Source organism: Lepisma saccharinum, chromosome 28, assembly GCF_977018435.1.
Source record: "Lepisma saccharinum chromosome 28, izLepSacc3.1, whole genome shotgun sequence".
NCBI classification, from domain to species: domain Eukaryota; kingdom Metazoa; phylum Arthropoda; class Insecta; order Zygentoma; family Lepismatidae; genus Lepisma; species Lepisma saccharinum.
Window position 1 is genome coordinate 4,850,609 of NC_139256.1, and position 11,641 is coordinate 4,862,249.

The 11,641-nt window shown below is 38.2% G+C and overlaps 1 protein-coding gene across 1 annotated transcript in view; it reads right to left on the reverse strand.

Annotated features, from left to right (window-relative positions):
- The window catches only part of LOC145980721 (uncharacterized), a 35,916-nt gene extending 24,488 nt beyond the window's left edge, over window positions 1–11,428 (reverse strand). Inside the window, exon 1 of the mRNA XM_083113784.1 lies at window positions 11,295–11,428. Coding sequence (XP_082969910.1) covers window positions 11,295–11,376 — 82 coding nt within the window. The 5' untranslated portion in view covers window positions 11,377–11,428. The remainder of the gene's footprint in view (window positions 1–11,294) is intronic.
- Window positions 11,429–11,641: the final 213 nt, after the last annotated feature.

Sequence of the window (11,641 nt, forward strand, 5' to 3'; positions counted from 1 at the left end):
AATATTAAGCAGTTACATAATAACGAAAAAATAATAACCCGCAAAACTATTATTTTTTTATTTTTTATTAAGTGGTAGAGCAGCCACAGGCTGAACTTCTTCCACGAGGACTTCAGCAACTTATTTGACAAAAACTGTGTTGATCTTTTAGTATTTAATGCACATCGCTGTTCGTGCGATAAATTATACAATGCAGTGGCCATTAATAAGTGCTATATTTCAGTTAGGTAAAGTTACGTCAGTCAAATATTGCGTATTGTAGCAACACATAGCACGAGTGGCACGAGCGCGAAGAACCAGGTAGGAAATCTTCAGCTGTCGTTTGCTTCAGAAGGCAGGAAGGGTCACGTGAACCAATCACGTAGCCCTCTGCTCCATACGCGGGCGTAAGAGAGAGCATTTGGGCGCGTGCTTTAGAGATCCAAGCTTTCCCTCTAGAAAGGCAGCAAGGAATATAGGGTCCTTTACGCCGAACCTGCTCGGCGTACGGCCAGGAAAGGCATTTAAAAAAAATGCTAGAACGAGTGTTGAGAGTGGAGCGTTGCAAGCGGATCGCGAAAAATAGATATTATAATGCCATGGAGGTCAGACATATATGAAATTAGTCAAGATTTACTTTATATTTACAGCATTTACGCATTTTTTAAATTTTAAATCTGGGAACGCCCGGCGTACGGGCGTACTATAACGCTACGCCACTGATCATCACTCATCATCATCTTCGCGATTAGCCAAAAGTGGCAGAAAAGTGAAGTAAAATAAACCAAATCAATCGATCAATATGAATGTGGATGGTTAGAGGTCTGATAGTCAAGTACTATATTTCAAAAACATAACAAAGAATCATTTTAGAAGGTAAATCATATTTCCTTGAGGATATCATTGTAATAACACTGAACTCTCAGCACCAAGCAAGATAATAACTAAGGAATGTTATGAAATTAAACTGCAATAAATCCTGACTAACTAAGGCATTTAGTCACATCGTAGAACATAATAAAAATGAATGAAACAAAAAAATAACTAATAAGACCGAGAAATACGTATTTAATGTTATTAACGGCTTTCAATATTTAAATATTAAAATTATATATAACCTGAATAAATTAATGTGAAACATCAATTAATGCGAACTAAGGATGCAAGTATATTTTGATCTTTCAAAAAAAAATATTAAAATATTGTGAACTGACATTTAACTTGTTCGTGTTTCCAATTCATCTATCTTATTTTTTTTAAAAAAAAATACTAAAATTGAGCTTAGTGTGGGTTCTTTCAATAACGATCAATACGACGGATGCATGACTTTGGAATCACACAGTACTTCTTCGCATCAAGCATTAATACAAAGTTAACCTAAAAGAATTAAATTGAAATTTGTTTCTTAAAATCAGAAAGCATTTAGTACTGTTGTATAGACCTTGACGTCAGTCGAGCAATATGGCCGCTAGCCAAGTAGAAAACAAATTCTGTTACTGTCGGACATCGTCGTTTTAGAGCACGGTATGGCAAACAACCACCCACAAGGCAGTCACAGTGACGGCGCCAGGGAAAACTGACTGGGGGGGGGCGGGGGGCGGAAGGGGGGCGACAAATATTGTTGGGGTAGTCACATTGAAACACCCGAAAACACTATATATAAATATAATGTATATAATATATATATATATAAATATATAATAATAATACTTATATTATTATTAATAACAATAATAATAACTATTATTATTATTATTATTATTATTATTATTATTATTATTATTATTATTAGCTATATTCATTATGGTGTTTTGTGATTGTCCTTTATTCAGAGTGGACGTTTACTGCCTAAATTTTCTTCTTGATTACGAGATTATCTCCACATGATTCGCATTAATAAAGGCATTAATTATTTTCTATTCGTGCGTACTGTCGCAAGTTGCGTTGGTTCTTGTGGTCTATTTCAGTATTTGAAGACATTTATAATTTTATAATTCATCGTCTTTCTTGAGATGAAACTACTGATATATAATATTCAAGTTATAAGATGATAATAGTATAAATGACGAAAAAAAAATCGAAGAGTTTAATTTTGTTGCAAAATAAACATCACGTTGGAAGAAATGTATCTTCTTAAGTATTAGAAACAACGAAAGTTACTCAATGAAGTGCAATTCTCCTGTAGGAGAATTCTGCTGTATGTGCTTTGGAGAACACATTACACACCTTAGGTACGTCCAGGACTTGACATTTCTTCTCAATAGTAAGGACAGCCAAATTAGGCAGCTGGCATCCGCTTCCTGCTTCGAGCAAAGCATTTCAAAGTTTTCAAACACGAAAAGGTTCTTTCGCATGCTGCATTGGAGAGAATACAACTAGAGTGTGAGTCTTGTGAAATGCCAATTTATACTTTCCTAGGATTTCGAAGAAATCTAAATCCATTAAGTGGAGTACTTTCGTTCCATCTTCGTAACGCTGAAGAGTTTTGGGCAAAATATACGTTTCATCTTTCAGGGAAATGCTATCACAGGATTAAAAATCTGAAAAAGGTTACAGTTGTCTCATAATTCAAGAAATATTCTGACCCTTGTGCACTTCTCACTCTACCACTCCAACGTATGTTTGTGCTATACAATTACAAGCACCTATGGAGTTCTTGGGAAGAAGTTCTTCGATTTTGATATGTACGAGAAAAAGCGAACCTGCTTGTAATGAATGAAGAGTGGCAAATCATAAAAAGTGTTCTTTTACCTGCCCGCGATACAAATAACTTTGTTGTTCCCATCTCGCAATGTATTTTGTGTCATCTGACATCAGTGCTAATACTTTCGCTTCTTCCACTTCCTGGCTTATTTTGCTGATAATAAGTGTGGGCATTACGCAGATTAATTTGTTTTGAATACATTTTTGAGTGTAATTTGAATTTTAAGGTTCAACTTCAATACATTTCCGAATAATATCCCCTCATTTTGAAATTAACTTCACGAATATCGAAGAAATTTCCTTTGGTAAGGTTTGCCTCAGACTCATCATCTCGAAAATCAAGTCCCTGAATAGCAAGAAACCGCGATGCATCCACAACAACTGACGTGTAGTGTCTGCTCTCTTGGATCACTTTTGGTCCTGGGTTCGATACCCAGGGGAGGCACTTTAAACTGTAGGTCCAGTCCTGATTAGCCTTAATGTGCATAAAGTGGGCTAAAACACCAAATCTTGAATCACCTTTGAATTTATTTTTACTAAATAGCGTTGTCACTAACGACCCACGATTAGAATAATTTGCCATTACTACAGATGATGTTTTGTGGTCCTCAGAATGTTCGTAATGTTATAAAACCATCCACATTAAACGCTTTTTCCAGTTCTTAAAACGGATTAAAACTTAGGTTAATCGCGACGATTGCAGGACATATATGAATGAAAAATGGCCAAAGGCCAGGTCGGCGCTCGAATCTTGAACGAAAGTCACACATACACACACAGATATATATGTATATATATATATATATATACTAAAACAAATTTATATTTGCTAGTCAAGTTGGTATAGGGGGTGGCGTGTTATATGTTCATGGCTTGGTGCTAAGCACAGGGGAGCACTTTACTTTTTTTCTTTACCTTTTTTTAGTCAAGTTGGTATTATAAGCAGGAAAAGTGATATCATACAGAATACACCACTTAGAAAAGGTGAAATTCGTCACACTCTTAGAAATGAACTCCCTTATTATTCGATATTTTATTAACTTAAGTTGTAGGGCGGACGGGGGGTGGGGTGGCGAAGTGTTTGACTGGGGGCACCCGCCCCCCCTGCCCCCCTCTGGCGTCGTCACTGGGCAGTTAATCTACTATTGGAGCAAGAAATTTGAGGAAACAGGTTGTCAGTGCAAGGGGAAAAGTCATGTTTGGGGAGAATTGGACTATCGCATTGACATCTGTCGTGTTACAAAAGGGTCACACATTGAACACTAACTTACCAATGTAAACTTCAGGACATACTCTTCCAACCATGCAAGTATTTCAGCCATGTTATTAAAAATTCTTCTTTCTGTAAACTTTGAAAGTATCTATTTCTTTCAGGTTAACCCTGTATAATGGCTGGATATGATCTGCAAGGATTTGTGCAAAGGCATTGACACTGAACTGAGTGGATTGTGATAGCTCGTCCTGAATTACATCATATACCTCTCTCTCCTTCCCCTCGACTATGTTCATGCTACGGTTCTGGATGGATTCCATTGTTGCAGATTTTGTCACTGAACTTTGAATACGGAAGAACAAGACGAGTAGCGTTGTTTTCCTTATTTGCTCAGAGATAAGCTGAGTCCATTGAGCAAATAGCAGAGGGTCGCTGAATCTAAACAATAGCAATACATGAGGAATACGACTGAGTGTCGTGTTCAGATTTTATGTAAACAATAGCAATAAACAACACATTCAGTTTCCCAAGTAATAATCGTCAATACTTGGAAAAACTAGTTGCGTATGAGATTAAAAAACTTAGTAAATTTCCTCATGATCTATATGTAAACAACCAAAGAGGGTTCAGGTAAACCTCACGTAAAACTATATTAATAATAATTTTGTAGGGTAGTTTATGGAACCTAACATAGCCTAACCATTACCAGTGCGTAGTTTGTAACGAACGCCATGTTAGGCAGATTTCAGTCGTATATTGGCATTTATCTTATTCGTATACTTTCAAGTTAAGAACTTGGATTAAATTATTTATACTTAATTGTTTTCATAATTCATGTATATATTTACGTTTTACCTAATGTTATAATATTATTCTCGTATTTTTGCAACATTTATTAAGAATTTATAGGCTAATAATTATCTCAAATAATATATGCAACGTTTTCATTGTTTTTCAAATCCAGAATGGCTAGGATTATTACTATCTTTCAGGCAAATTTTGTTGTTTAAGCACAAGTTAAATACATTTCTTCTTAATATCGATTTTGTTCAACAATGTACAAGATTGAAGTAATTTGTCTTCGTTATAAACTAAATCTTTATTTAATCATTTTTATGTGCAAGGGCAAATATGAATTATTTGATAAAACCAGTTTAGTTATTTCTATATAGTTTAATATTGTAATATTATAGCAAAGTATTTCTCCCTCGTTTTCAATAAAATATCGTTTTCCTATTGGCTGTTTATGTTAGGAGTGGGGGAACCACGCTACGTGTTTTTGGCGATGTAAAAACTTCCACGTTGGCATTTTTAATTGTTGCCAACCTGAACTTTAGCTTACCGCTAATTATCAGTTTTTCTTGTGATATTTTATGTTATGAGTTTGTAGTATTTTAAGATAGAACAATCTGTTATGCTGCGCCTCGCGCTTGAGGTAGGCAGTTCCTCATGATCTATATGTGAACCACCAAAGATGGTTCATGTAAACCCCAACCCCATGTAAAACTATATTAATAATCATTTTGTAGGGTAATTTATTGAACCTAACCTATCCTAACCATTACCAGTGCGTAGTTAGACATCGGTTAGTTCTTGAACTCTCCAGCCTAACTATTGCCTGTTTAGGCGGGGGAGCAGGGAAGGGTTTTTGAAGTCCTTGCCTTGACTCACTCTCACCAAACAGGTCGGTAGGTGCCGAGGCTTACTCCGAGTTGATACCTTCCTGGAGATGAGGTCTGCTTGAGAAAATGTATTTAAAGGTAATTTATTGACATTTTACTATTATTGATCATGAAACAAACAACAGTAAATCAAATGTACAGCTTAACAAACTATGATTCTGCTTAAGGACTTGCGTGGATCGACGGAGAACAGGGGCTGCTTCAGATAAAGTTTTCATCCAGGCAGATGGATATTTGGGCCCTCTATACTTTCCACCGTGCCATAAATAACTTTCCACCCTGATATCCCTACTTTCCATCCCCAATAAAAACTGTGCCCATGTCACATATTTATGACTAGAGCCCGGAAGTTCAGGCATTTATTTTCGTTAAAATAGGCAGGCAAAAAGGCATTTATAATGTGGAAAATAGGCACTAAAAATGAAAAAAAGGCAAAATAAAGCGAAGAAAGGCACATTTGGAAGTCACTTACTTTTATCTATAATCTCTGGCAAAATGTTAAAATCTACATTGGGAAGAGCATTTCAATTTTCTCCGTCTTGATTACACATAACTACAAGCTGTTTTTTTAAAGTTCTCAACATTCATTGATAGTCGTCTGTCAGAGAGAATGTTTTTCATAATAGAAAATGATCTTTCTACTTCGACAGAAGTTATTGGAGCATACATAAAACAAGATAATGTAGCTGGACTCATTTTGGTAACAGCATTTTCACCTTTTAGAATATCACAAATTGTTTTCAATTGTTTCAAGTCCTTATTTGCACTCACTACACGTTTGCACTTTTCCGCAACAGCTGACCCCTTTTCTCCTGGCACTTCCATCATCTGCTGCATAGATTCCTCGAAGATTTTCATGGATGCTACAAGAGTCTCACCTCTTTTTTGTAGCTTTGTAATTGTCTCTGGCAATGCACAATAATGTGCAAAAATAAACGACAGTTCATTCTTCAGTTCTGAATAGCACAGGAGTTTTTCACTTCACGAATTGAAGCCGCTTCATTTTCTGGAAGAGCATCGATCACCTCACAGATTTTTTCAAGGTTGTTAGCATAATATATAGCTGCTGATATCCAGGTTCCCCATCTTGTCAAGACTGGTTGCGGAGGTAAACTAAGCTCAGGCGCAACTTCCTGAAATTTTCGGGTTCGAGAGGGAGATTTCAGAAATATCTTCTTTGTGTTCGAAATCAACCTCTCCACTTCAGCAGTCAATCATGCACCGAAAGGCAATATCCTAACTGAGCATGAAATACTTTTTTCTCACACTTTTCTCCTTCAGCAATGTTGAAACATGCGTGAGTTTAATATTACTTAAATAAGGCGAAAATTATTCACATAATAAACGGAAGAAAAATAAATGCCAACATATTTTTTTTAAAAAATGGTCAATTTTCATTGAAAAAGGCAAAAAAAGGCATTATAATTAAAAATAGGCAGTGGGGGCCCAAATAGGCAAAATGAAAAGGCTTCTAAAACATTCGAAACAACATAAAAAACGTATATCCGGAATTTTTTATCAATATATGCAGTAGATAAAAAGAGGCATTTTGCCAAACTTCCGGGCTCTATTTATGACTTAAATAAGAAACACAATTGCATTATTTTTTAAATACTTTAAGTGTTACTGTTAAAGAATATGTTTAGTGTAGTTGTGCATTTATCTAATACCCACATAATGATATCAAAATAACAATAATATCTTAGCATAAATTTTTACATGATTTTGCAATATATTTATCATGTTATGCAGAAGTAGCCTTGTCTACATAAATCCAACTCTTCATATAATCGGGGTGTAAGTAGTGATCCTTTTCCAAACACGCCCAAATGTCAACTATACCCTGGACTGCATTTTGCAGTCTAGCGAGGCTCCGGCGTCTAGACTTACGGCTAATATAATAATCCTTGGGGCCCGTGTTGTTATTGTCATATCATCAATTTCATCTCCTCATCATTCATCCTCATCTTCTCGATTAGCCAAAAGTGGCAGAAGGGCGAAGTGAAATTAATCAAATTACAAATCACAAATCTTCAAATACAAGGTTAGGCGCTACTCAAGCAGCAAACTCCGGTTTGGCGCCTCACCCGAGGATCTTTTGCCGCCTCTGACGGAGAGCATATTGAACAAATACTTTTCGGACACCCTGTCTTACCAATTTCTTTCCTATAGGATGTAGAAACCCCAGCATCATCACCCCCCTTTCCTGTAGTAGTTGTGACTAGCGAATTTCCCTTCTTCCTTCTTTTGTAGCAAGAGATATCACAGGCCGAGCGGAATTAGGAAGCGTTGATAAGGAGTTCATCGCTTCGAACGAAGTTCAGCAAGGAACTTAGCGATTGTCTAACTCCATACAAGTTACGTGTGATAGGGTAATAGTCTTATGCAATTGTCACTCGAATTCTAGATATCCAGCTATCGTAAGGTTTGTTGATCTTCAACGGATGATTCTGATACAGCATTTGAAGCGTACCATGGAACCCTCTGTGCTTCGGATCTGCACAGTTTTGTTGGTTTGAAACAATTCCCCCATTTTCTCGATTATAATATTAGGTGCATCCAGGAAGTAAGTTTTCCTGGGGCCGTGCACAAAAGGGAAACATTATTTCATTCAATGATGTATTGCCACAGATACAGCACTTGTCCAGTTACTCGTCCACACAATTCCTGCCGGAATTCAGGTACTTGTCATAGCGTGGGACCAACTTCTGTATACCTGCGTTGTAGAAGTCCGCCGCCTGGGCGCCGAACCAATGTGTGACAGCCGTCTGAACCTCTTCGTCGCTGTGAAAATGTTGACCGGACAGGAACTTTTTCAGGTGCAAGAACAGGTGGCAATCACTTGGAGCGGGATCCGGACTGTACGATGGATGATCGAACACCTCCCAACCGAACCTGTCCAGAACGGCCGATGGCCGCCCACTGCGCTCGTCGTCATGCACATTTTGCCGGCCTTCAGTAAATGTCCTGCACCATCTGCTTGCTCATGACGTCTGGCACAGCTGACGATGAATTTCGATCGGCTGTATGTTTTGTGCGTTCAAGAACTTGATCACCGAACGAACCTGGCACGCGGCGGGAGATGGAATATCAGCCGCCGTGTTTCATCGCTGCCGCGACGCTACTGAGGACTTTCGGGAGGCGTCTTCTAGGACATTCACTAGCCAGGGCATGTGCCTCTCACGCATGCACAAAACCGGTTTCAATACGCATGGCCTGCCACCTGTGGGCGAATGGGAAACTTACTTTCTGGATGCGCCTAATAGCACCCAAGTAACAACCTCACTTCCACGTGTACGCCCTGGAGACTAGCGAGGTTCTGGCGCCTGGATCTGCAGCCAGGAATTCGACTCGGCCTGCTACAACTGAAGAATCGCCAAGATTCCTGTGGACATGTCACGTCGAGCTATACAGGATGTCCCTTGGCAACTGCAGGAATGGTTGCTTAGAAAAGGTCGTCATCTATTGGACATCATCATCAAGCCATAAATCTACCCATGTCTACACTATTCATTTCCTTACATCTTGCAACTAGTTATTCTCTTCTCTATATCTTCGTTGCAAAATGCCCCGTCTTTTTGAGACACCCTTTATTAGGTAAATCGAATGTTATGTTCTTAGTGTTTTGTTCTTGTGACGCGATGCATAGATTGTGTCCCAAGTTGGTGTTAACAGGAAGATCCTCAAACAGCTCCAAGAATGGAAGTTTGTCACATCCTTTGGTATCGCCCATATCGCTTGGGTACTCTCAAGGGTGGACGAAATATTTTTGGGAGGAGCTCGCCATGCTTCGGTTGCTATGGTTACTAAAATTCCCTGTAACTCATATTCTTTCTTTCTTCCTCTTTCATCCATATTTTTCTATCTTTCTCTCTCTCACTTCCTTTCTCGGTAGCTACCTATCTATGTTTCTCTCGTACTCTATTTCCGTATCATCTTTCTTCCCCCTGAATCTCTATATCTTTCCATTTACGAGTGCTGGGGAGTAAGTCATGGCAACCCAGTAATAATTCGACAATCGAAGGATGTATTAAAAATTTGTAATATACAACTGAAAGAGTATCCATTATAGATATTTTGTTGGTAGGAATCATGAAAGAAAACCCAAGCTACCCTGTGACATAGACATGTATTAATACACAAGTTACAAAAACCTGTCTGACCCTGTGACAAATCTTTCGAAGGTATGTCATAATAAGGCAAGTTTTTGTAACATGTGTATGTCACAGGGTCAGACAGGTTTTTGTAACTTGTACATTAATACATGTGTATGTCACAGGGTAGCTTGGATTTTCTTTCATGATTCCTACCAACAAAATATCCAACTCTTTCAGTTGTATATAACAGATTTTTAATATCTCCTTCGATTGTCGAATTATTACTCGGTTACCATGACTTACTCCCCAACCCTCGTATATACCTTCGTATCTTTCCAGCTTTCTTCCTGGGCCTTCCCGTTGGCGTAGTGGTAACGTCGTCGCCTTGTAGTCAAGGGGTCCCGCGTTAGATTCCCGGTAGAGGAACATGGTACAGTGGTTCGGATCCTACTTTAAACTGACTGTAGGTCCAGTCCCGATTAGCCTATCTGTGCATAAAATGGACTTAAAATAACAATTCAAACAATGTAAACTGTAGGATCAATGCCGATCATGTGGCAACAGCTCATTAGTGCCAAAACAATTCGTGACTACTACTATAGATAGTGGATAACAATAATAAATCAAAATTGACTAAAAATACAATTCATTTATTGGAGTTTAACATTCGACATTACATACTCAGTCGGCGTTGAGATGGATATTTCCCAGCTACACAGCAATCTTACATCATAGGTAAAAATAAAGCCCATACATCGAGGACGCCCTCAAGAATTTTTCACGGGGGGGGGGGGGGGTGCAGAATAAGATTCACATTTTCCTGAACTTGTATTTTACCGTTTATCATCATTATTATCATTATTATTAGTTTACAAATTATACAATTGAAATTAAATTGAAAATTCTTTGGCGTTTTTATCAAGGTTCAGACTCGATCCACTATTTAAATAGAAACTAAATTCACATTGCTTCTTTTCAATAATATCTATAAATTGATTTTGTAGTTCTTTGACTTCTTATAGCCGACTATTTCACGATGCACAGATATCAAACAGAGCCCACTTAATGAGCCGAAGGGTACTCTGAAAAAAATTGAAAATGAGGACGCGTGAATTACCATGGTCAGAATATGATTTCCCGAATTTTCGGGATCCTGGACAGTGGAGAAATTCCGAAAGACCGTATTTAAAAGTGGTTAATTATGCACTATAAGTGCCTGAAATGTCAAGAAATTAACAGCATTTCATTCCAGTGCAAAAACAATAACTTGAGGAGGAAATAATGTGCATAATTCGAGATTTTCACCACGTCGGGAAATTTCGAAAATTTCCAAACCTAGTCGACAAGTGACTAATTATTTCAGTCCCGAACGTCGGGATTATAAAAATTTCCTTCCCAATCCCGCCCCGGCACACTTCTAGTCCCGGCAGTCAACATTCTGTCTCTAAAAACGCCCTCGCGTTATTTTGCTGGACATTGTAGTAATTTCTCTAACTTACATGTGTGTAAATCACAGAACAAAATATCGCTATAATTTCACCATTTCAATTAAATGAACATTTTCCAGATATCACAGAGGGGCAAGTGCTCCCTCAGGCCCACTTTGCCACAAACACTTACCGACTATAACACCTCCTTCGGTTCCAGCAAGCCAGAGGACGAGAATCAAAGCGAGGACCAGGAACGCCGGCATGTAGGTCATGCCAAAGGAGGATGAAGGTCTCTGGCGACGGGAGACCTTTGCCACCCTTCGATGATCCCCTCCACATCAAGCAGATACACCTGGAGCGTCGGGAAAACTTTTTATCTCTGCGTGAACTCATTACTTTCGTACTTGAGCAAGTGTTTTATCTCTCAGGATTATCCTTGCAAACTAATCTTGGGTTTATTTATGCAAGATTTTTCGCAGCAATTCTTCCAAGATCTAGAAACATCCTCGTCTCACTTTGCTTGCGCGTGGCTCAGGG